The 27,237-nt window shown below is 36.5% G+C and overlaps 1 protein-coding gene across 1 annotated transcript in view; it reads left to right on the forward strand.

Annotated features, from left to right (window-relative positions):
• The window catches only part of AGMO (alkylglycerol monooxygenase), a 136,860-nt gene that overhangs the window by 105,144 nt on the left and 4,479 nt on the right, over nucleotides 1–27,237 (forward strand). The window contains 2 exon segments of the mRNA XM_062604977.1: nucleotides 6,111–6,193; nucleotides 7,210–7,315. Coding sequence (XP_062460961.1) covers nucleotides 6,111–6,193; nucleotides 7,210–7,315 — 189 coding nt within the window.

A 27,237-nucleotide genomic window follows, 5' to 3' on the forward strand; every position in this document is an offset into this window, starting at 1 on the left:
TGACTTTTTTCCTATTTTATTCTTTTCTCTTATTGCCATTTTCTGGTTCTGGAAGGAAGAACGAATGGTCCATATTATTTTCTCTTCTGATAACTGCAGCTGTTTAAGTAATAAGGGAAGTTGAAAAATGCACCCAAGCCCAGATGATCACTAAATTCTTGCAGTCCTGGAGGAAATATCCTGAAGATCCACCATTTATGAACTTATCACAGAGACCAGCTAGAAAATTCTCTGCACAAAAGTACCATGTATTACACGCATTACAGGTAGTAAGGAGAAGAAAAGAAGGAGGAGAGCACAGGCGCCTAGAAGCACCTCATCTCAGGACATAAACCTTCAGCGTGGGTGTAGAAAGTGCTGGTCCCAAGGCAGAGTTCCAGCATCGCTCTGCAGTACAGTGGGAAGCTGTCATGAGAAGGAAGCCTGTGTATGAATAACTTTACTTGGCAAAAATCTTTCTTCAATATCAGTTTTCCACTACACTGAGTTATGAAATGTCTATGGATACAACTGGAACTTTCTTTCTGGCTATGAATTATGTCATAACTGTGGCATAGCTCCATAAATGGAGGCAGCTAACTGTTTTCCTCATTTCTAGGTATAAGTTCCATTTCATAATAGCCATAAGACACAGCACACAGCTATTACATTTCTCAAGTGATTACAGTTGCTCAGTGTTTGGTCTCACGCCCTGTAGAAGTGTTAAATTTCTCTATCTGTAAAGAGCAACCATATACCGTCTGTCTGAATGACCTACATTTAACTTATAAAAAGAGCAAAACAATAAAGAACAAATATATATTTTCCACAGGAGAAAGCATGCAGTGTTTATTTTATATATAGTGCTCTGCACTGCATCCAGAGAATAAAATTACTTCTGAGCTCTGCACATCTATATGTGATCCAAAGCTCCTTGAAGAAATGGGATTTGGATCAGTCCCAGAGAGAGTGCTAGGAGTGTAAGACTGCAGAACATTCAAAGCGAAAGTCTCATAGATCCAGAACTGCATGTATCACATAAATCAAAGTGAAATGTACCTTAAACACATTTTGCAGTGTCTTTTTTAGCTTTTGATAGATACTGTAGCATTTATTGTGCTCATAATGCTATGAATATGTGAGCAGTTTCAGTTAAAGGAAAAGTAGTAAGGGATAAGATCTCAAAATCTGAGAACACAAATAGTATATCCATTCAGTAGGACATAACCAAGTACTATATATGGAATATTGCTAAGTTTTTTTAGTAATTCTGAGTTAAAATAAATTCATAGTAAGACACCTAACATTACCATTTTCATAGAGTTGTATTAGCATAATTCATTTGAATGTTGAAAGTGTCTGATGTATGACAGCAGGGCATCTGTTAACTCATGAAACGTGCTGACATCGTTCCTAGCAGTTCTTTTGAAACACTGAATTCATCAGGATGAGAAAAAGCATCCATGTTATTCTTCAAAAGGAATAAATCAATCTGAGTTCTTTGAAATATTAAAGTCAAATTGGAATATTTCAATGTTCATCTAAATACACATTTGGAATAACACATTTCCTTCATTTAAATGAATTATTTTTTATTTCTAAAAAAAAAACATAAAATAATAATGCTAATGGCATTCTGTTGATTACAAAAGCATGTAAACTTCTCAAATTCTATAACACACCCTCCTCCCCCTTATTATGAAGGCTCTGAGATATTTTTAAAGCTTTCAATGAAATCAAAATCCAACAGAAATATTTTTTTCTGTTTAATTGCAGCCAATAACCACATTGCAAAGTTGTGGCTGACTTGTGACTGGGGAACCTGCTGTGGTCACACAGGCTTCTCTGTTTATACAAATACTCCAGTATATAAATACTAATTTATTTTATATATACATCCATGCATATTATGTTTAAGTGGAATGAGGATGCTGGCACTAACAAATGTGTAAAAGACACATTCTTTTCACACTGCAAATTGCAGTGTGTAGATTTAATACATGATGTTTACTTTAGTGATATAACCCACTGAGTATTTTGTTGATTTTGGTAGAGTAATGTCTAGAAAATGGATGCTTCGGCTGCCAGTATCCACTTCATAGGGTGATACATGTTTGAAAGTAAATAAAAGAATCAAGCAGCATGTAACTGTACCACTGGAGCTGTAAAGAGAAAGTTATGGAAGCAAACGAATAATGCTAAAAGTTATGCTACATGGCTGGTTTTCTAAAAGCTGTTATTCCCAAATGGTATCATGACGTATTTCACCACAAAATTCTTGGTAGTCCTTGACTAGGAGCACAAATGAAGTAGCACGTTTTTTTGCTGTATATGAAAGTGGTGCATGTATCTACAGTGAAATTGGTGCATGTATCTACAGTGAAGGGTAACTTATGCCTTCATGGTTCCCACTAAGGCTTTATGTCTCACCTTTCATCACTCCAGAAAGCTGAAGACTTGGGAAGTGGAAGGCTGCAACACTGTACTCAGCCATTACAGTGCCATGTATCTGTGTGAATGTGATGATAGTGCCAGTTAACTCTGCAATTAACTGTAACCTGTGGGTTGTTCTTTAGGGTCCTCCAGTCCTTCACATTCTGAGCTACAGGTGGCATTGGACCATATGAGGTTTTACAGACAGCTGGTGTTGAAAGTGCTATGGTTCAAGTAGGAGAGCATCTGAAAAGAAATGCAAATTGACCTAAAAAACGGAATCTGTAAAATATGATTGTGCATGGCTCAGGTAGTTATTATGCCAAAAAAGTTGCTTTAGTTCTGATTTACTAACATAAATTAAAATGTATTTCTATTTTCTTTCTTCTTTTTTTTTTTTCCTCCTGGAAATCCATGTTTTAAACTGAACTGCAATTTATTAATTTCCTTTCAAGTTCTTAATCTACGCTTTTTTCTTCTGTGGTTAGATAAATGTGGAGAGTCAAATGACAAGTCCAGCCTCCAATTTTGCACATCTTAGAGAAAATGATGAAGATAATTTTGCAGGATCACACTCCAAATTCTTGTATTCAGTCCTTTCTTTGTGGAGAAAAAGCTGCAATCTGAATTACAATATTAGTGTCTCTAATGTCAAACTTATCGTATTTCAGGGTCAATCAGTAACAATATAATAGAATGATAATGCTAAAAATTGCTATTGTTTCCTGAAAATATGTTAACTTTAAAATAATTTTTCCTACTCTTCTAGAAATAGCAATTGAAACATATCTTTAAGCAAAGAAAGAAAGAAAAAATTAATTACAGAAGTTATGAGAGAAACTTCTTAAATATGACCCCAAAGTGCCTGCTTTGGTGAAGTGTTTCCATCATCCACTCAAATCCAACTCTTGGTGCAGGGACCAAATTTAGACTCTAGATTTGCAGTCTAGTGAGTGACAAGAAATATAATCATTCAGAAGGTGCTCTGTCTCCACTGATTACAGAGAAAGCCTAGGTTAATAACAGGTTTTTAGGCACTTCAGTAAACGTACTTAATGTAAGGTATAATGAATCAGCATCTGAGTTTTCTGAAACTGGAACACAAGAAAACACAGCTATCTAGGACTCGGTAACTGGTTGTCTAATGCTAGCCAGTTTGGAAACACTGGGAGGGCAGAAGAATGTGAAATAATACAGCTCGTTTGAATTAGAAATTGGAGACACCCATACGCATTCATAGCGGGTACTGCTGGGTTCTTCCTGAAGACACATACTAACATTTGTTGTCTCAAAACCATTGCAGGTTCATTCATTTTCCATAAAGTGTAGTTTTAGCCATATGTTGTATTGTGACTTGCTTGAAATCTGGATTTGATGCTCAGTTGTCTTTCCTTCCTAAAGGAGATACAAAACCTTATGTTCCTTTTCTCGGAATAGTGCCCTACCAGTGTGTAAACATTTTTAAGGCAGCCTCTAGAAGGCAGTGCATTGCACTGGGAGCAAGTCAAAATCAGACAAACCTGGCCAGAAGGACTATGTTTTAGAAAAGGTATAATTCTCCAACTTAAAGATGAGGATAGTCTCTAAGAAGAAAAGTCTTGAATTCCAGCCCTAGTTCCCTGACAGAATTCTTCATTTGACAAGTAACAATCATTGAAAAACATATCAAAACATTTTCTAAGAAATTCATGGATGAATTCCTTTACGCCTGTGACAAATCATGCTCCTCTTCATGTACTTCTTGATTTTTTTGTCTGACCCAGTTTCTACAGGAAGCTGAAGTGGTGGTTGAATTTACTGTGATTAGATGAGCAGTTTAACAAGTACTAATTTTATTAAACTTAACTGGAGTCTGTGCCTGATTTTTATAAAAAATCTCTCCAAAAATTTTGTCACTTCAGAGCAAATTGCTTCATGTTAATAATGCAAAGCCTTCTAAACTTAGAACATCAGTGGGATTTTCAGATTCTAGATACATAAGTTTTCAAAAAGAAGCACCTTCAATTTAAACTTTTGTTAAAAAAATTTAAAAATTCTGTCTGGAATTCGCAGACTTATTCCAAGTGATACAAACCTTGATAAAGGATTATAAGCCCAGTTGACTTAAGTGAGAATCTCAGCGTATAACTGCTATACTGAGTCCCTCCCAGGTTCAATGTCTAGCTGCATATCCTTTCTCCAGTGATGCGCCAATAGCGTATGCCCAGGGTATGATCATAAGAAAAGCATAAAAATATCCTTTCTCAAGGTCTACATGTAGGTAGATGGTGGTAATCATCTATCTGAGGTTTTGCCAGTTTATCATGAGGAGCGATGAAACAGATGGGAAACATAGCAATGCAGTAATGATCTTGATATATCCTGGTATAAACCTGTGCAACAGAGTGGTTTGACAGGTGTTGTTTGTGAGAAGTGTGTTCTGGCTTGTAAACTGGTGGGCTGCTGTTTAGCTTGCATATTGCTGGGATTGTGGAATTTTGTTTTTCAATAACTGCTTCTTAAGGATATCTAAGTAGGTGCTTGTGATTCTTCAGTAAAACAACAGAAACCTGCCCCAACTGAGTGTGTGGTTTGATGTGTTTTACAAACATGGGCACTGTAAGTTCACACAGCTGTAAAATTTGAGAATATCCTCTTGTGGCCTCCCACGCTCACAGATACTTTAGATCTCTTTGAGGGGTAGGGGCCACCACCAAAGGAAGGTGGGCATTTAACCGAGTGAGATTTATTGAAATCAGGGCAGGCATGCCTAGATTTTTATTTTTCCAGAGCCTATAGTCTTGAAGAGCAAGATGCTATTCATAAACCTTATTGCTATTGAAGCCCAAAAGGATTCCTGTAACTCAGCCAGATCCACTACTTTTGTTTTGGGCTTTTTTGTTGTTTTTTAAATGAAGAAACAAAGGCTTTTCAAAACTAATATTTGAAAGGAAGTCAGGGAGGGAACAAGAAAACTGGTTAAATATTTGATTTTCAAGGGCAGCTGTGTAGAATACATAAACATTTAATAAAGGAAAAGAAAAAAATCAAACTTCACAATGAAAATAATATCTGTTTTCCTGAGTTTTGTTTATATCATTTAGATTTAAATTTTAAGTCCTCATCCAAGTACTAATACACTTATTAATGTTTGAAAATGTTTTAAGTCTGATTGAAGGTAATTATATGAGTTGAAGCATTTTGCTGAATTGGAACCAAGTGTCAAGTTGTCATAAAGGGACAACATTAATTTTGTTTCTTCTTAACTATTGTCATATTGTCATGTCATATGAATTTTTACTCTCACCAATGTTTTGTTTTGGTATCCACTGGGATTTATAGATGACTGTTTTAAAGACCTGGTAACAAAATGAAGAAAACGATGAGGGCTGCTGGGATTTTTATCTAGAAATATGTTTATTCCCTCTTGAGTAAAGGCATAAACAGAATCAAGTAACTTGGGGAAAACACATACTGCAGAAGGGAGTATCTTAATCATTATTTTAGAAATACAGCATTCAGGAACCAGCTGTATGTAGCACTCCAGGTAAGTGTGCCATGCAGAGCAGGTATTTTGGTTGTAAAATTTAGAGTAACAGATGTCTTTAAAAGCAGACACTAACATCACTGACTGAGGAAGCTGAAGCTACTGTTCTGTTAAAGCTGAATTTCTCATCAGAAAGTTTCTCTAAATGAATTCTTTGTGTACTTTTTAACAGATATTATCATAGGGAACTGTTCTCCTGAGAATTGGCTTTATCATTCTTTCCCTGGCCTGTTTGGGACTACCTATGGAGAACAGGTAAGATACAAAGATAAATATAGCTAGAATCAAACATATATGTTGCTGTCTATTGACTAGAAAACAGCATATAGCTAGCCAGCACCTAAACCTAGGAGTTTCCCCATACCAATTACCAATTTATCTATTGTCGCTTGCAGAAAAGTTAGGGATGGGCTACTCACGTCTGTTCTTGTATTTGTTGGGTTCACATCTCTGGCTTCGGGACTAGCAGACCCGTAAGACCTGCAGGCTGTCCCAGGGCTGCTCAAGCTCACACTGCAACCATATTGTGTCAGTTCTGTGTCACATGCTGTAGGTGCCAGATACAGTGGTGGTATGTAAAAAGCACACAGTGTAGCTCAGAGTAGACTCAAAATCACGTGAAGAATGCTGCTAAGACTAAATTTAATCAGTAGAGATTCAAATCAAATTGGATCTTGAATATACCTGCCCAGTGAGGTGTACAGTATGGATGTAGTCCATACAGGCAGTATGACCCTACAGAAGAGTAAATATCAGCTACAGTTTCTTACAAAGAAGCTATTTGCCCTGCCAAAGCAGAAGTGTGGAATAGAAGCTTCCTTTGAGATTGAGGTACCAGTTCTTCTTTGCATGTGCTGGTCATTATGTTTTCAGAAGGGAATACCTTTCACTTATATGAATTAAACAGTTTCTTTCAGGATAGGTAAAAATCTATCAATATAATAAGGATGTGTATAGCTTAGGGAACTAAGAATGTGAATTAGTAAAACTTTACAGAAATACACTTCTGAAAAGATTCTGGACTATTTATGTAGCAGTGTTCAGTATTGTCAAAAGACAATAGCTATATGTGTGTGTGAGTATTCTCACTCGCAGCAAATTCAGTTTTACAAGTCCATGTAAGGTGTATACTATAAAAACTTAACTATAAGGTTAAGAAAGACAACTTAGTATAAGTGCAGGACATCAGATTATTTCTACATTCTCTTTTTCATTCAAGTTATCAAAGAATAAAAGGTTGGATGTTAATCTGAAGAACTTCCCATTTCTAGTCCTAAAGCAGGAATTTTGGAAATCCTTCGCTGTTTAGTCTTCATGGGTGCGTACAAACTTGACTACTTCAGGAGTCAGTTTTCTTCCTTGGGCTATGCATATGAGGTAAAACATTTATTATGAAGTGTCTATGCTGATGACTCTAGACTTTTTACCTTTTTAGGAAAAGCTGAAACATTAATATTTTGCTTCTGCATATTATTATTATATTTAATTATAATGATTAATGATTCTATTAATAAGAATGAAATAAAAATATAAATGCTTGGAAGCTGGATAGTCATAAATATCAAGTATTTTGTTCTGTACTTATACTGTACCTCAGTACAAACTGAGGCCACTGACAACCATAGGATACTGGACTAAATAGACCTTTGGTCTGATTAAATATGATTGCTTTTGTGTTCTTAGGATTTATTTTTATCTTGTTTGTGACTTGATTTTTAACCTACTGTTGTGATTTAACCCCAGCTGGCAATTAAGCGCTACACAGCCACTCACTCAGTCCACTCATGATGGGATGGGGGAGAGAACTGGAAGGCTAAAAGTGAAAAAATATGGGTCGAGATAAAGTCAGTTTAACATGTAAAGCAAAAGCTGTGTGTACAAGCAAAGCAAAACAAGGAATTAATTCACCACGTCCCATGGTCAGGCAGGTGTTCAGCCATCTTCAGGAGAGCAGGGCTCCATTACATGTAATGGTGACTTGGGAAGACAAACACCATCATTGCAAACGTCCCTCCAAACCCTTCCTTCTTCCTCCAGCTTTATATGCTGAACATGACATCATATGGTATTGGACATTCCTTTGGTCATTTGGGGTCTGGGATCAGCTGTCCTGGCTGTGTACCCTCCCACCTTCTCCTGCACCTCCAGACTGCTCACTGGCGGGGAGGTGTGGGGAGCAGGAAAGGCCTTGACTCTGTATAAGCACTGCTCAGCAGTAACTAAAACATCCCCATGTTATCAGCACTGTTTTTGGCACAAATCAAAAACATAGCCCCACATGAACTACTAGAAAGAAAATTAACTCCACCCCAGACAAAACCAGCACATCTACCTTTTTCTTATTTTTCATTACAGTTGGTATTTCATAATAACTCTATTAATATTATCTGAATTAAATAACACTGAGTGATTAATATGGTTCTGGTTTGAATAACAATCCCAAGCTACTCAGTTCTGGTTACCAGCAAAGACAGTTATCAGCAGGGTTGTGAATGAGTTACTAGACTAGTAGAACTGTTGTCAGAAAGTTACGTTTTGGCTTAAAACCAGAAAAGAATGAAATAAACCAGTAGGGACTGAGATTCAAACCAAGTTCAAAATGGTTTCTTTGACTTGAAACATCTGCAAAATTCACAGCAACTTTTCTAATTTGAGGTTTCTAGTAGTAGGGCTGATTCTCCTGCTTTTCTAAGAGTTCGGGCAATAGGAGAATGGAAAAATATGCTGCTGTGGGTTTTTGTTTGGGGTTTATTTTTTTTTTGTTTTGTTTTTTGTCATTTTACTTTGGATAAGAAACAACTACCAGACAATATTTAAAGCTAGATAAATACCATTAATTAAGGATTGGATTGCTTTTTTTTTTCACCATATTATTACATTGTCAAAGTTCTGGTATATAAATCAAACAGTTCTTGAATTCCTTTGATAAGAGTATGCCAGAACTCAGCAGACATTTTAAGCATTTTGCTTGCTTAAATATCACTTGGAAAATGTTTTTATTATTTACTGAGTAGCCTACTACAGTCATTAGGCTTGAAGCAAAGAATTCTAAAATTTGGCAATTAATTCTGTAGCCCTTGAGAGAGAGCTCTCAGACTTAAATTATTTGGCTATTCTAACTGGTTTTGGGGAGAATAACATGTCAAAATATACATGCTGAATTAAAAAAAAAAAGAATTAATGTACTGACCTTGATGATGTGTGTGTGTGCATATGTGAAAGTGTCTCTTACTAAGAAATTACTAAAATTATCAGATTGTTGTTTCTGTTGTTTGTAGGGAACTATACAGCTTCCTATTCTTTCAAGAGTAAAGCAACATGAAAAGGTTCTTGTTCTGTTCTTTACATGTATCTGACATTAAAATTTTAACTTTATTGCAATCTTGAGTTCTTCCCTACTGTACTTTTCTATCCTTTTTTTTTTGTCTAATGTTTTTCCTTTCATCACAGAATCATAGCATGGTTAGGGTTAGAAAGGACCTTAAGATCATCTAGCTCCAACTGCCCGGCCATGGGCAGGGACACCTTCCACTAGACCAAGTTCCTCAGGGCCCTGTCCAACCTGTCAGTCCTTTATATTATACTTCTCTATTTTTTTTAGTCCCTTATTTGAAACTGACTAGGTAGTCCATTTTTGACAAGAAACAGGAGTAACTTGCCCCTTTCTTACACTCACTGCCCAGCTAATTGTGTTAGCCAGCAGGTCTGGCTTAGGCAGCTGAGAATTTTTTCTTTAGTGAAGTGATGCAACTTGCTGTGGAGCAAGAAACGTTGCTAATTGAGGCTCAGGCAAGGTGGAAGAAAAGTGAAGCTAGAGGTGTGTGAGAATGGACTTCTGTTTTTGCTGAAGGTGCAATATGGTTCGCTGTGTCAGGTCTAGTAAATACAGTATTGGATCTATTGATAACTTTGAATTTGTGTTTACCTGCCTTGGTTACATAGGGAATTTGTGTTTACCTGCCTTGGTTACATAGGAAATTTGTGTTTGTTTTTTTTTTTCTGATTCTATATTGTTCTCCCTGCTATTATATTTTAAGTCATTCCAAGATTTACTTCTGGGGGTCTCTCCTGGTGTCCTTTCCTTCTTCAAACAAGACAATAATTTGATATTTTCGGGATTAGAAAAGTGACCTCTTTAATTCTCATCGGAGGTGGAGCAATGCATGCTTCTCATTTTCTGTTCCTTGTGTGGTATTTCATATGGATGGTTAGGTGAAAGTAGCAGGGTTGTTTTTTGGTTTATTTTTTGTTTGGTTGGGTTTTTTTTTTAAGAAAAAAAAGTGATGATGTAGGAAATTTTTAGATCTTAAAAAATTGTTTCTTGAGTGGAGGTCACTAAAAACCTTTATGATAGGGGGTAGAGATACATTTGACTGGTTATAGATAGACAGGAAACTGAGATACTTATGTGTTTCTGCTTGAGGATCTCTGCTACCTCATCCTAGTTAGTTTTCTTTATGCTGATTACTTCATGCCTGTGTAATGTGATGATCATGTTTATTACTAAAGCCAAATCATTTTCTGTCAGACTGGGCCTGGAGTCTCCCAACCGCCTGGAGTCTCCTAACCACCTGGAGGAAGCAGAAAACATTGCTTGTGTGTTCAGTTATGTGACAGTTCAGCAAGCATGATATGCAAAAATAAATCTGTGATGATGGTGCACCTCTTCAAAGTGTTTCCATCCAAATGCTATGGTTTGGCATCGGCCAACATATTCCATGAGCTGATTTTGGTCAAGCACTGGCTGCTATTTGACAGCAGTACTAATGAGGAGCAAGTAGAAATGAGAGACATGGAACTGGTTTTAAGTATTTTCACCAACTTCTCTCGTAGTGGCTGCAACTCAGTACTGAGAAAGACTTTCAAGCTAAGGGGCTAGAAGTGAGGAAGCTGGAGGAGGTAATGCAGATGTCTGTCTTGATGGGCTTGTTTATCTTTGTTTCTGCTAAGGCGGTGTATCTGCTAGTAAATCTCACCCACACTCCTCTTGCACTGCAACTTCATGGGGTGCCTTCATGATGTGCTCTGGCAGTCATGTATTAATTTACAGGTCTGAAGGAAAAAAATCTAGGAAAAATTTCATTGGGGAAAAGAGGGAAAAAGGTTGTATACATGTGTGATATTTTAAATTCATAACTTATTTTCTGTTTTAGGCGGGCATACAGTGCATTAGAAATGTAACCAGGTTTGGAAGAAATACAGAATCTTGTGCTGCAGGGTATAATTCAGCCCATAACTAATGAATGCAGAAATGAACTTGGTTGTGGTCAAATTGTTTGTTTACTCCTCCAGAGTATCTAAACTTGGTAAATGGAGCTGTTCTGAACACTTTTGGTGACAGTACTCTGTGCCAAATGGGCTGCTTCTCTGATCTTTTATGCAATTCTAGTATTTCTTATGAGTGTGTCAGCTAATTTGTCTGGATAAAATATATAATATCCCTTTATTAAAGAACTGATTTGCACTGTATTCTGTGTCCCACAGCAGGCCCTCTTAATGTGATATATTACTGCACTACTTATTTCTGCTTTCATCATACAACGGCTTGCTGTTACCTCACTTGTTTCTTAGTGTAATTTACCAGCATTAGAATACTGACTTATGAGTTCTGACGTAAAACAAACATTTACTCATAAGAACTTATTTCCACATAGTTGATAGTTTTCTGCTCTGGAACATTTTTCCTTGGTCCTTGTTATGATCATCTGTGCCACTTTTCAAGGAGCAACATATCGCATATTTGGTTTCCATTAAGGTGAAAGCTCCATGCCCTGCGCTGTGATTTATGACCTCAGCATTTATGCAGTCTCTGTGCCTTAACTAGATCTGCTGGTGTATTTTAAATGTATTTTTAGAAATGAAGCTGGGGGTAGAAGGAAACGCTACTGCCTTATGATAAAACGCCTTGTCAGCATGCATGGAATTAAACAAACAAAACTTGTAATCTGTATTTTCTATGTTAGCTTCATTCAGAAAAAATCTGATATGCCATGCAGTGTATCCCCGAGACTGGACTTTTAATATTCTTGACAACTGCCCTAAGGGGAATAATGTCCCTTAGAAAAAGTCACAGTAAAATCTGGCAGTAGATTAAGTTAGTTTCCACTTAGGTGTGACAGCAGAGTCATTACTGATTTTAGGCTTAGACAGTTTGAGAGTCGGCTTTACCACCATCAACTAAAGACTATGATGTATAGTTCCAGATGCTCTGGCCAATTGACCGTAAAATTGCTCTACATTTCTGGCAGAGCAGCCAAGCTGGAGCTTTTAAAATCTCCACTCCCCAAGCTCAACACCCTCCCCCCTCTGCTTAAAAGCTGCTCATTATTCTTCTTCTGCCCGCTGATCTTAGCAAAAGAAAAACTTCTGGAATCAATTAGAAGTGTCTGCACTTGATGAGATTTGCACGTGAGTTCGGAATTGCGAGGCTTTGATAGTGTCAGCCAACAGCTGCAGTTTCAGGTGGTAAAATCGGGGAAGGAATTTTCCAGGGTTTATTTACAATCATAAAATAAAACAAAAATCAAGACAAGTTGGAAACCATCTAATGTGTCGTTAAAATGAAGCCTGAATTCGGTTATGTGTTTATTTTGTCTGAAAAAAGGTAAACTGGTGGTTTATTATCAGGATCTTTTCAATTACCTTGGAATTATTAGGCTGTATAGAGTGGTTGTAATAAAATGCAAGCTATGGTCTGCTTGCTGTAGTTTCAGCTATGAAAGAGGCATCTGCTGTTACTTTTGTCACTTTAATTGCTTGACAAGACAAGGAGGTAGTCATACTTAATAGAAATCAGAAGCATGCAAAGATGAAGCAAAGGTAGGACTCTGAAGAAGAAAATACATATCCACACCTATTGTCTGAAATTTTGTGTTTTGCTCTGTCAGCACTCACATTGATAGTTGTAAAGTTTATTTTCTAACCTTTCTTAGCCCAAAGAAGTTAGCAATTGGCTTGTATCCGTATGTAATGTTTGCATTTTAGATATAACAGCCATGCCACATGAAATTATTGATGATCAATTATACATTTAAGTGTGTCTTTGTAAAAAATGAAACTGCCATTTCACATATGTTGTTTCTAATCTGCATTGCCGACTGGTTATGCTTAAAGCATATTTTTCCTAATAGCAAGTAATGCTACAAACCCCATCAAACTGCATTCTTTTCTACATCATAATAACACATGGATAATAGGAATCTCCATACCAGTGAATTGCTTCACTGATATTAATCCCTGGTGACAACTGAAATATTCCACATGGGTAGATGTTTCTGTCTGTGTAATAGCAGTTCCAGTACTGGAGTATTAACTAACTTTTTGTTGATTAATGGACAAATGCATGTATTTCATATAGGATTTCTTTTGTAGAGGTAGTACTGGTAGGAAAACTAATCTGTAGAGTAATTTTGGTGTTTTTTTCCTTGCTTTAAGGATCTTAAAAAAGTAATTCCAGTGAAGGAGTGCTCAGAGAGTGCCTTGTTTGCAGTATTAGCCCTTTGTGTAAGCAAAGAGGCACCTCTGCATCACAACATAAGCAGCACTGGCATATGCTGGAGTGAAAGGCAGGCGCAGAGACAGACCTGCGCCATTTGTGTTGTGTAGGAGAGATGCAAAGGCATCGCTCTCATGTTTCCTATGCTTGGCAGAGCCAGTGCTTATGATCAGTTTGCACTCTTACACATTATACATTCAAAGTGGATTATAAGGTATAGTGTAAAGCACATTAACATATTGCAGTCTCTAAGAGTCAAAGGCAAAGGTAATATAGGTTATTGCTGCATCCTGAATGAAAGACACTGGCTTACTTGCATGAGATTTCCTATCCACCCATACAGTGAGGGGATAAGCAGAAGACACCTTCTGCATCTCTCAGACTGTGTCCCCCAGCCGTGCTGAGCGTCCCCAAGTGGGAAGCCTTCCAACCCTGCCATGCGTAGCTGGTGCATGTGTGTGTGCTCTGTGGCCTAGCTGTCTTTAGCTTATCAAACTTACTTGCATGTATGTTTATTAGAACAACCTGATATGCAAAATTAGTAGACTTTCCAAAAATCTCATGGTCTACCACCAGAACTATTGCAACTTGCAGGCAGGAATTTTCCTAATCTTAAAGGGAGGAGAGCTGTACCTTCAAAGCCATGAAGGCAGATGGCTTAGTTTGAATTTTATCCTCAGTGTGACAAGCAGAGGGATTGAATTAGCTTTTAGGAGATGACAGCTTTAATTAAGCTAGCTATTTCTGATGTGGAATAAATCTGGGTTTGGCAGATACATGGTGACCACAAAGAACCAGCCTAGTATTTAAAGAATTTTGGACATTTTTGTCTCACAAGATTTTAAATAGAGAAAAACTAAATGCAAAAAAAGACATGCAGTCCAGGGTTACCCAGTTTATACATCTTACAAGGGAAATGGAAGTACAAGATTCTTGTTCCCATAAATGTCCCTTCCCACTTCTGTAACAGTGAGCAGAACATGGCAGCTGTGAAAACTTTGCATTTCTGGAACAGAATGTTTGTGTAAGACCCACAGAATCAGCCTGTAACATTGGCCATTGCAAAGCCAAATCAATACCTGTATTTAGAAGAAATTAACTGAAAATATTCTGTAATGTATTTTATTGGAATTGAACAAAAGATTCTTTTTTTTTTTCCAGTCATCAGTCTTTATTCAGAAGCTTCTTATGAGCAACAAGGAGAGAAAAGCGTCGTAAAAGTTGGGCCTTTGTTTTTCTAATACCAGCACCTAACCACATAGTCTTAAAACTAGTTCATGACATCTGGGCAATTGCATGCTAAATTCTAACCAGTGCGTCTTGTCTAAAGTGGGCAATAGATCAATAAGATAAAATCAAGCCATTATCTTTGCTGTGATTTGTTTTCTGCCTTTTTATATCATTCCTTTGTACAAGTTCTGTTTTCTATAATGTTTAGAGTGAGGGAATATAGAGAAATCAACAATACTATATTTATTTTATATTTGGGTATTACGCAAGGCAAAGAGAATGTTTGAGAATTTCTTTCTCTTGCTAATGCCAAATAAAAATTGCCTGATGAAAGAAGATTAGCAAATGCTGTGTTTAACAACTGATTCCCAAATGCAGAACACACAAAACACTTTGTATGTTTAAGAGTTTGAAATAGGTGTTATGGGAAAAAAGTACATGTAAAGCTCTAGTTATCACTTGAAACTAAGACAAAATAACCAGCAACCCCCTATTGAGTCTGGGAGTGATCACATCTGTCCTGACAGAATTTGTTTGGTTTATCTTCATGTGGAGCCCATGAAATGTCTGGAATAGGTTGTTTATTTTGCTGATTGGAAGCTAATACGCAGTTGAAAATGCCTGGGTTTAGTTTGAACATTTTAGATTTTATGGAGAAAAGGATGAATTATTTTGTCCTTAGCTATTACCTGAATTCATTGCACATCTGCATGCAACTATAAATCTCAAGGTATATTTATTTCTTTTCTTGTTGGCATCATGTAAGTCAGCTACAAAGAACGGTCAGGTATTAGGAAACAGTTAAAAGTGGTGGTTAAGCAGGATGTTAAGAAGTAATATCTGCCTATTAACTGCACTGTTTTATATCTACATGTCTCCATATCTATCTCTACTTTCCTTTATTTGCGAACAATCTAGTTAGATGATAACATCTTAAGGCAGATACCTGCCTTTGTGCCTACCTAAAAGGGTCTACACAGCTTCTGTGTGCTATGTAAGCATTCAATAGAGCTGCCATCATCCTAGTTAAGTTCCTTGTAATTTTTTTTATTCCTGACTTTGAGTGAAGCCTACTGAACAGTTGCCTTGTTTAGAAAACTCATTCTTTAGAAACTCTTTTTCTTTAGAAAATGTATATTTAAAAGTTCTCTGTTATCTTCAGCTGAGTAGTCTAATTCTAGTATCTTGTTGGGCTGTCCTTGCTTTCAATGAAACTGTTGGACTATACTGAGTCTATTCCAAATGTGTCCTCCATACTATGTATGAATTATAATTAGCTCCTGGGGTTATCTGAGGCTTATTAAAATGCATCCCCAGACTATAAAATGTGTAAAAACTCAGGAATTCAACTGTCAGACTTGTAAATTGGACCTAAACGTGTTACCAAGATATCAACAACCGAGAAGAGCTTCATAAATTTAAAAAATTAGGGAACAACTGTATAGAATATGCCATGCCCCTGGATAGAAGTCTGAAATTTGCAGTTAGCTGAAAAAAAAAAAAGAAAAAGAAAGGCATATGCTTTTATATGCTTATATTTTTGAGGGCATTGAAAAATGCAGTTCTTAACTTGCTCCCTCTCTTCCTTTTTCCTTCTCTTCCTTTTTTTTTTTTTTCTTATATATGAAAAGGGAAAAATAGTGAAAGGGAGTGGAGAAGATTCATATGAGGACTTACACAGAAGAATTAATTTTAAAAAAGCCCTGAAAACTAAAAAGGAAAAAAAAAAATCATTTATGGGGAATTTCCAAAAAGAACAATTTTAACCAGTTTCAGCAGTTGTGTATTTTCATCCTAGCCCAAGATTTCTGATCAAATCTCTTTGCTTCAGATAGAATTATTCCTACCATTTTATGGCCCTCTGTCAGTAACTTCACAAGAGTGAGCGTATTTTGTTCTATCAATGTGCTGAATATTTGAATTGGTCAGTAAAGACAGCAGCTCTGCTGGAGTCTCAAACTGCCGTTGCCCAATATGTTCTTCCCTGTTGACTCAAGTAAGAGAGAGCTAGAGAAAACCATTATTTTCTGGTTCACTAAGCAGAGTCAAATAAAGATACAAAATAATTTAGGTTCATAAAAAGTGGAAACATTTTCATTTCTTTTGCAAAATAAGAGACAAACAAAATCAAGTAGGAAGTTAGAGGCAGGTACTGGGAATATTTCATTCTACTTGGGCTGACACACTTTTTTCCACTTTACAGTTGTTTGGTTTTTTTTTTCCCACTATTATAAAATAACAATCAAATGCCAGAGGTTAAGTATTGCCTGAAGCAAAACCATCTCATTCAAACTTCTCCATTTAAAATAAAATCAAAAGCCTTCAACTTGTCATAAATTCATTTATCTTGAAATTATGTATTTCAAGAAATAAGTTGTTTGATATTGTTGAATTGATCTCTACTTCCAAGAGCAGAGAGAGTTAATAGAGTGCTTTGTCTGAATATATGAGGATCTTGCCATTGAAAGTAAGAAGCTTTCCATTAGCAGAGGGAAACTGGATATTAAAAAAAGCAAACACTGCCCAAGTTTTAACAAAGCCCTTGGTATTGGTAGAACATTAGGGCCTGAGATTCAGATCAGCTTTGTCACACCATGATTTTTTTTGTCCTTACGCATTACTCAAAAGTAGTTTCCTTGAAATAGATAATTCTAGAGTAAGAAATTCTCAGTAGAGCTTTATGAAGATCTTAGAAAATGCTTTCTAAGGAACTTGAAGGAGAGCTGGTTACATATATTGGGTGGGGGGAAATAGTGTCTCTCTTTTATGCATATATGTCATGCATAGCTGACAATGAATTATGTGAAAGAGCAAGAAACAAATTTAAATGGTAGCACAGTATATTAATATATAACTTTATTTCCCACTGTAATGTCAATTTATATAGTGTTACTCTGATTAATAACAGCCATAGAACAAATGTAGTTTTATAGCCTTCATTTTTATATAAATTGGTGCCGTCTTAATTTGATGGGTTTTCGTGTCGTGTTGGACCATTTATCACCTTCTAAGCATCTACTAATTTCTGCCAAGTTGCAATAAAAAGTCTCAATCTACAAGATTAATCAAATCTGCTTCTTCCAGCGATGTAAAACCGACCATTCCATTCCTGGTTAGTAGAGAGTTAAGAAATAGGAAAGCAGGATCTTTAGTGGATCCAGGTTTACTTTTTTGGCTTTGTAAACTCAGTGGCTTTCGGCAGTTATTAGGATTAAATAAAAATCAAAAGCATCAGATTGCAAAACTAACAAAAATAGTAGCTGTGAAAGCAGCATGCAAGCAAAACTGGTCCATTTTTCCCGAATAGTCCACATAAAACCTGCCCAACCAACACTTTACATCCTCTGCTGTTTTATTTTGATCTTTGTGGAGATCAAATTCCGTGGCCTTCATGATTTTATTTTGCTTTGTAATGTGCAGTAATCCATACTATTAAACTCTACAGAAAAACATATTGTGACTGTAAAATCTATGTGTGTTAAACTGTGTATATTTGGGCATATATGCCAGTAGTTTCAGAGAACCCATAATGCACTTGGAGGAGGAGATTCTGATTTTCAGAAGTGTTTGTGTGGACAAATGTTTGCCTTGTGGCTTAGAGTCTTTAGAATGCAAAGCATCTTTTGAAAAGTTGTGTTTGAAAGGCAACTGTATTGTTGGCTTAATTGATAAGAAACTGAAGCTGTGCTTAATACCTTGCAAAAGAAATAAATGTAGGTCTTCTGCTGAATGTCCATCTGTTTGAATAAAACTCAGCTAAGACAGGTCACACTTTTGCCATCATCCAAGGTACAGCCTTCTTTGAGGAAAGGACTTGGAAACTGGTGACTGTAGTGTATTATCAGATGCTACATTATCCTTTGTTGGACAGGGTATGCATGTTCAAATATTAGCCAGATTAAAAGCTGGGTGGAAGAAAATGGGCGAAGAAAGGGAAGGCAGATATAACAGACACTCTCCAGACCATGCAGGGCACAGCTGCTCCAAAGCATACCCTAATGATCTGGGAAGGAGTTAGGGTAAGGATGGAAAGGAGCTGTACATTCTCCCAGACTCTTTTTATTACTCCCTTTGTAAAGGAACTGGACAACAAGAAGTTGCCTCTGTGATCCCATTTCTTCAATACTGTAAAATTCAAACTTTACATGGAGAATGGGAAATGAGAGAAGAGCCTTGGGTTTGTACAGCATTATCTGTACAGCTTGTTTTACATCCTTCCAGCCCAGCTGCTCTGATTTATAAAGCATTTATGTATGTTCTTGCAGACAGATTATCTCTTTGTAGTTTGGGGACAAGGTTGAGGAGCTATGATTGTATTTGCTATAGGCACATCCTAATCTTATTTCATCAGGGCTCATGAGTTCCTGAATCAGTTATTTAAGCCTAAATGTGGCTCTGGATTATTGTTTTGTCCCAAAACTGCAGAGGAGGCATTGCTGTTGTTTGTATTCATTAGCAGAAGTTTTCTCCCTTAAAATTTGTATGAAGTTATCAAACTGCAGGTTCAGCTAATGTTGTACTAATGCCAGGCAAGAATGCTGTATGACTTTTCTCCAGCATCATTTCCCTATTACAGTTAATGCAGTCCATCTTACTGAAACCAAAAAGCTAGTGCCACTTCACCTCTTAAATTATTCTCAAGCTGCCAGCTGTGCCATTTGACTTTGATCCTTTCTTTCATGGTAATTGGCACGCTGAAATGTAAAACTAAAATATATTCTGCATTAAGTGCCACCTTTTCATACTTTTAGAGGATATTTGCCTTGATGAGATTTCTGCAGTTTTTAGGTGCTATTAATAGTCTTCTTTATGTGCTATTGCTGCCATCAAGTGTAATTATATAATTATGCATGTGTAACTATTCATGTACAGTAATTTCTAAGGAATGCCAGCTCTCTGGAGCTAATTCTCCTCCTGCATTTTCATACTGCTTAGCTTAAAAATAACCCTTAGCGTTACATGAAATGCATGAAACACTTTGTTGTTTTATTTTAATGGGAGCTAAAAAATTGAAAAATTCTGGTTGAATATGCACTTTGAAGTATGCTGCTGAACAGAACAGATTGTCTTGTTATTAGATAAAATTTGGTAGTTCACTTACTTTGCTGTTTTGTTTTGCTTTCACTGTTAAAATAATTGAGAGAAGTCATCAATGTAAAGAGATCTCTTCACTAGCGCAAACAATTATATTCACCTTACAGGTGTTATTACACACTAAAATAAACAGCTCTAAAATATTCTTCTGGCCAGTCTGGTTTAAAAAATAATGCTTTCAAAATATAAAAATTAAGATTATTTCTGATTAAAATATTTAGAGAGGAAATTACTTTTCAACTGTTGCTTTAGTGCTACAGGGTTCTCATAGTTAACATTTGGCTGGTTTTGACCTTTGCTGTGTAAAGGAAGTCCTAAAGCACCTTGCTGTCCATGCACTCTATAGTAGCAAATCAGTATTTTAATGCACTAATGAGAGGCTGGACTGTGAGTAACAAAATACTTCATCACCACAACCACTGTTTGCAATGTGCTTCTTAAGAGTAGGTATTTCCTTTATTAACTGTGATGTCAAACTAGTTGGCATCCAGGTATTCTGAAGGTTGTTCAAGACACTACTAGGACCCAGAACAAAAATGATAGTCCTTAAGATAGACCTTAAGATCATCAAGTTCCAACCCCCCTGACATGGGCAGAGACACCTCACACTAAACCATATCACCCAAGGCCTCGTTGAACCTGTTCTTGAACACTGCCTTTCACAGTGTTCACAACCTCCCTGGGCAACCTATTCCAGTGCCTCACCACCCTAACAGGAAAGAATTTCCTCCTTATAGCCAATCTAAACTTCCTCTGTTTAAGTTTTAACCCGTTACCCCCTGTCCTATCACTACAGTCCCTCCCCAGCATCCCTATAGGCCCCCTTCAGATACTGGAAGGCTGCTATGAGGTCTCCACGCAGCCTTCTCTTCTCCAGGATGAACAGTCCCAACTTTCTCAGCCTGTCTTCATACAGGAGGTGCTCCAGTCCCCTGATCATCTTCGTGGACCTTCTCTGGACTTGTTCCAACAGTTCCATGTCCTTTTTATGTTGAGGACACCAGAACTGCACACAGTACTCCAGGTGAGGTCTCACAAGAGCAGAGTAGAGGGGCAGGATCACCTCCTTTGACCTGCTGATCACGCTCCTTTTGATGCAGCCCAGGATACGGTTGGCTTTCTGGGCTGTGAGTGCACACTGAAGCTGGTTCATGTTCATTTTCTCATTAACCAACACCCCCAGTGTTGGACCAAATGTGATCCCTGGTCATGCTGTAACTAGGAGAGTGCTCTAATGCTGCAAACAGATTTTGCTATTATCAGAAGGAACTGACTGAGGGTTCATCTGTGATATAGCAATGGTTCAGCCACCAACTTATTCTGCAAAAGCGGGAATAAATTGAAGTCGAGTTGAGAATTCACTAAACAATGCTTATGACAGATCAATAGCCAGAAGAATCGGAGATCAAGGTGCTAAAAAGGAGTTAACTCCTTGCTCTTTGGCATTAGCTGTCCTGGCTGATGAACATAAAAGCATGTAGACACTTCTCTTTAATATGGGAAAAACTTCATTTATTAGCTCTCTTCATGTGAAAGAAGGCCCTCTAAAATAAACCTTATTATCCACAATTATTTCCAGAAAGAAAGAAAGAATAAACACCATAGAAAATCTAAAGTAATATAGGAGGAACAGTAAAGAAAGGTTTGAGGAAAGAGCTTGAAATAACTGACATGCTAGTGAGGCTTATGGACACTGGAAGACTTTTTGCTGGGAAGAGGTTAGAAAAACTGAGGTGGTGATGTTGTGTGTCAGGATGTAATAGAAGGAAAGGAAGAAGAGGAAAAAGCAATCTAATTTGTCAGGAAAATAGGAAACATAAAAAAAAGAAAAAGATTTCTAAGTGTTACTGCTAGGAATCAAATGTTAGTATCTATTCACTAGGTTGTTGTCATGTAGTTCATATAGGTGAAAATAGTGGTAAAATTAAAATGAAAATTAAATCAACAAAACTGCTTGAGAAGCTTCATAACAACAAAAAAGTAAATAGTATTCTGAAGTGAAATAATCTGAGGTGATGTGCTTTCTAAACAAGAGAAAATGAAGATGTATAGGCAAACATTTTTGGTGAAATTAGTACAAGCACCTTCTAAAATATTTTTAATTTTTAACAACTGTAACCCAGTGCATGATTTGGGACTGTTCTGGAGGATCTAGCATGCCTGAGGGAACGGCTCCAAAGTTTCACTATGAGAGATATAAAGATAGTATTATTTTTTCTGTTAATTTAATGTATGCATACGTTTTCAGAAGTTGAAAATATTATACATTTAAATAGATTATAGAACCCAGCTGAAATTATTAGCTTCTTGAAAAACAGTGCATCTGGAAAAGACTTAAATGATTATAACATCTACTGTGAAGTTTTGCGTGTGATATTACTATATAAAATAGCCATAGTACATACTTTGTGTGCAGTGAAAAACAACTTTGAAATGGTTGCATCTGACGGTGATCTATTTTAAGTAAAAGAAGAATATTGTTTAGGTGTTAGTGAGAAGTGTGAATATTGTGATTGGCTACTGTACAGAAACTTGCAGACAGGTAGTATGTGGAGAGCAAATGAATTGCTACTGTGTAAGCTTAAAATTGTAGATGCAAAAGCTAAGATAATATTTACCTATACATGGTATAATGAATCTTTATTGGCAACTGGTATTCACAGACTTTTTGAAAGGTGGTATTGGCCAGACACAAGTTATTTGGCAGAGACCTTGCCTAGTATATATTTGCAGAGCCTGTCTGCATAAGGATGCTGGCAGGTTTACTCTGATTTCTATTCCAGGTGACAAATTTCTATCCAAGCATATGAGTGATCAAATATTTTCCACTGGAATCTGGGCACTGTAAAATTTCTGAAGCTGAGTAGAAAAATTGCAGGATTTGCTTAAAGTATAATAGCCTCTGCATACCAGTGTGACGGCAAAATATTTCCACTTGGAAAACATCAGGGCAAACTGTGCTGAACTGAACTGGACATTTTTCTGGAAGACTGATTGTATTTTTCTGCCACTTGTCAATAGCATCTTCTCTTAACCTAGAAGCTGTGATCACTCTATTTGTCAGTTAATTTCTGCATGAAAATTAAGCAACAGCAATTGAAAGTCCTGATGCACTGACTTTATCTACCAAAGCAAAGATCTTGGTCTAAAACAGATGAAAGCTATACCATAACCACATGCGCTTTTTTTTAGTTTTTCCAATGAAAAGCCAATTAAGAAACAGAACAGTTTCCATTAGTTTGTTTGTCTTTCCTGGAGCAATTACAATTGCTAAACTTTCCTAAACTATACAAATGTGGAGTCTCCCCATGTGACAGGTTGTTTAAATTTATAACTAAAGCTAGCATTTCCATCTCCAATAAAAGCCAAACAGACATTTAATTATGGTGCGTGACATTTCTGACTAAAATAGAGCCAGCAGAGCCTGTCAGACAGCCCTTATTGTTCATGAATTTTGAACAAATTAGGGATCTGTGAATTTATATCCAGGTTTTTCTCTACTAATGTTTAAAATAGCACACATGGAAAATACGCCATGGGTGTGTTGTAATTCAGCTCTAATGATGTAACACTTGGTTTCAGTCAATTGTTGGAGGATTGCAGTAACACTGGTTTAGTGCTTCAGACATGGCATGTTCCTTAGCAATTATAGTCCAGCTTTCAATAATGGCTGTTGGCAGTATATCCATGAGTGAAGTCATAGCAATTTTGAAAAAGACCTAATAAAAATACACCTGCCTTGTAGTGGAAAATGAGCCTTTAATATCTTTGCTTTGAAGTTGAGTGAAGCCCACAGCATTAACTGATACCAGTATTATGATGCAGTAATCCACTCCCCCAGGGGAAGTTAGGGGATTGAAGTATGAAAGGCTACTATTTTCTAGTCACATATTTTTTAGTCACCATAACATCATGAAGGAGGAATGGGAATAACGAGGTGATAATAAAAACTGGAAGGGGTGTTAGCTGTAAAGTTAGAAATATGCAAAGCCATCACAAAACATAATTCAGGGATGCTACAATTCAAGTGATGTGTAATGAGTCAGTTGTTAGGTTTAATACAATTCCTTATTTAAATACATTCAAATCCACTCTTTGTTAGAACAATATCTGGAATATTAAAGCAGCTTTTAAGAAAAAGAAGGTTTGGATTTTATGTTGCTTTTTTTTTTTCCACACAACTTCTCAGCTTTCTATTCTCTTTCTATTCTAGATCAGTTTAGCTTTTTACAACATTTTTCACGGCCACTAAGTGTCTGTGGCCATTAATAATCCTCAGCTGGTTTTCTTCACCAAAAGATCTAGAGTGGATTCCTTTTGTCCTTTTGTTAAATTGTCTTTTATATTCTCGCCTGGTATACTTCATATATTTTGAATTCTTTTTCATTTTAGGAAGCATGTGTGGTTGGATCCTTGTGGCATATACAGTCTAGTAATGTGTCTTTCTAGGGCAGTCTATAGTGCAGTTGTTACATGCAGCTATAAACCTCTATTTAGAAGAAGTGTAACAAAATATATTTTCAATCAAAATGGTGGGAAAAAAAATCCAACCTTTTTACTTCTGAAATGAGAACAGGAACTTGGAGGATCCATTCCTGCCTATTGTTAAATTAGTGAGGCACTGGAATGGGTTGCCCAGGGAGGTTGTGAATACTCCGTCCCTGGCAGTGTTCAAGACCAGGTTGGACAAAGCCTTGGGTGACATGGTTTAGTGTGAGGTGTCCCTGCCCATGGCTGGGGGGTTGGAACTTGATGATCTTAAGGTCCTTTCCAACCCTAACTGTTCTATGATTCTATGACTGGTTAAGCAAATGACAGAATCTTTCTTTGTGTTGGTTTAACTGAGTTGAAAATGCATCCAAGAATGCCCACATTATAATGCGTTTATTAGGTATGATTACTGTGTTTGTAAAGAACATCTAGAATTACCCTATGAAACGCCTTAAGCAATTCAAAGTTACATTGTTGAAGGAAACATAGTTCCCTGAATTCTTGTTTTTATTCTGCACAAAACTTTGTTGTCTGTTGTGGCACACTTCTCTCATCGTATATAGGTTGTACTATTCTTACTGTACTGAACATTCCTGAAGATACATTAAGCCAGGAATGTATAATTAGATCTCAGCTTAGTCTCACAGTTGTTCAATGTGGTATATTATGCAGCTATTTTTCAATCACTGCCATTGCGATTAAGATCCAAACTGGTTATATACACAAATGGGCCTCATCATAGTTGGAGTGGAACAGAAAAAAAAATGATTGGTGTATTCTTAGCACAAGATTAATCTGGAAATCAGCAGAGCTATTTCAATATTAATCACTAGATATAAGTTATGAAAAAAAAGTCTAAAGCATATTGATCAGGAATTTGCAACCCAAAGCAGCTCAGGAACTGCAGAATATAAATCTTAGAATTAGATCTTCAGTTTCAGCTATGTTAGAGGCTCCTCTTCTTAAAATAACCAGAATTTGAACTGTATACCTTCAGGATTGGGTGCTGCTTCTCTCGTCCTCATTCTCACCCCCACCAACATAGTAGAGTTCTCTAAGTGGGGAGGTGAAAGATAAAGGGCACTTAACCTCATGCTGGCTTGATCAAACACTGTTCCCTGCTAACACAGGAAGAAACATTCATCAAAGGGATGTCACTTGAGTATGATCCTACAAAAACTTGCACACATGCTTAACTTCACGTTAATGGGACTATTTAGGTGCATGAAGTTAAGCATGTGTTTTAAATCTTTGCTGGATTGTAGTCTGTATTTTCCTTTCCACTAACCTGGGCCTTTACACAAGGCAGTTACCTTACTGGGCTGAAATGCTGAAAATTTTCTCTGTCTATGGAGAAGATTTTATATGTCTGCATTCACTTCTTGACTGTCCCTAGCTTCCATGGGATTTTGATTTTATTGCGTCTGTGTTTTCTATTTTTGTTTAGGTAGGGCTAGTAGCACATTTTTACAAAATTCAAATAACTTGTATAGATGTGCTACTTTTTAAGAGTATTTATATAATTACATTTAAAATAAACATACAAATAATTCTTGGTTTATACTAAAGTATATTAAGAATGATACAGACACCTAACTTTTGTACTAGTTTTTAGTATTAAATAAGTCTTGAACTTTCTCTCAACATTACTATAAAATAACTAAGGAAATTATCTCTTTTATTGATTTCTGTTCTATCATCTTGGGAATCAGTGAACTTGTGTTGGGGTTAGAAGATATTCTGTTCCGCATAAACTTTGTAGAGAAATGCTGAATCAGAGCAAAATATTTAGGCTCTGGAAACAGCAAGAACCATAGTGAAAATTTAAGCTGTTAAAATGTTTGGTCCCATAGCTAAATTTAAGTACATTCTTCATTCAGTGCCAGTCACAAAAATTTTGTTGTGCTGGGTAAAACAGATATACCAGGAAGCCTTATCCATCACACCTTTTACAAACTTCATAGTACTGTCACTACATACTTTACTGCTGTTCTTTTCTTTGTAGAATTCAAATGCGTAATTTGCATTATTACTCTGAAAGTAAATTCCTATTGAGTCTTGACACCTGCCAGCCCTGGTATTCATTTCAAGATGTAAAACGCTACTTTGAAATAAATATTGGGAAACTCATTAAATGTTGTCAACTGTATCATCCATGTTAGTATAAAACAATATAGTTAAATACTTCTGGATTCTATTTTCTCCTAAAAAAAAAAAAATAACAAAACTGTGAACACTTTTATACTTTAAAAACATTTTCTGAAGCTAAGTCTTCTGATCTTCATCAGTTTCATACACACAATATTTTTCGCATGTGAGAAGTGTGTACAGTTTCTGGTTTTATGCTTAGAAAGTTCAACATCCAATTAAAGGATTAAGTGGGCAAAGTCTGACAAGAACTCTGAAAGTGAAATTCCCCTAGCCTCACTTATTTCCAAATTCAGACATAAACTAAGTTTAACCAAATTTAAACAATGCTTAGTGTTTAAAGTCAGTAGAACGTAGGTTCTGACCCTGGCTGGTCCTGGATAACTCCCAGTCATTTCAGATGAGCTGAGTGCAAATATTTGAGGAAATACTTTTTTTATTATTTTGGGAGTTACATTAATGCTTATGATCATTTCTGCCTTACTCATTTCTAACAAGAATCTTGTCTGCCTTGTAAAGCATATTTATCTGCTCCGTCTTTAGGCAGACTCTATAACTGGCTTTAGTGAAGCTGGACTAAGATGAGTTGTAATGAAAATTACCCCTGCAAATGAAATGAATTAAACAGAGGTCTTTGTAATCACACATATTCAGCAGATTATTTCAGCTGGAGCGTGCATATAAATTAGTATTAATTTCCTGTTATGTTGAAAGACTTAATTTTTTAGAAGGCCAACGGAAGAATGTGAGAGGAAGAAAACCACTCATCATTAGCTTGATGTGCCCTTCATGCTTGTGGTCCCACAAGTGATAGTTGCCAGTCCAGTTTGAAAAAAGATTC

Source organism: Pezoporus occidentalis, unplaced genomic scaffold (genome assembly GCF_034315485.1).
Source record: "Pezoporus occidentalis ecotype Australia unplaced genomic scaffold, CSIRO_AGI_Poc_V1 ctg9, whole genome shotgun sequence".
NCBI lineage: Eukaryota > Metazoa > Chordata > Aves > Psittaciformes > Psittacidae > Pezoporus > Pezoporus occidentalis.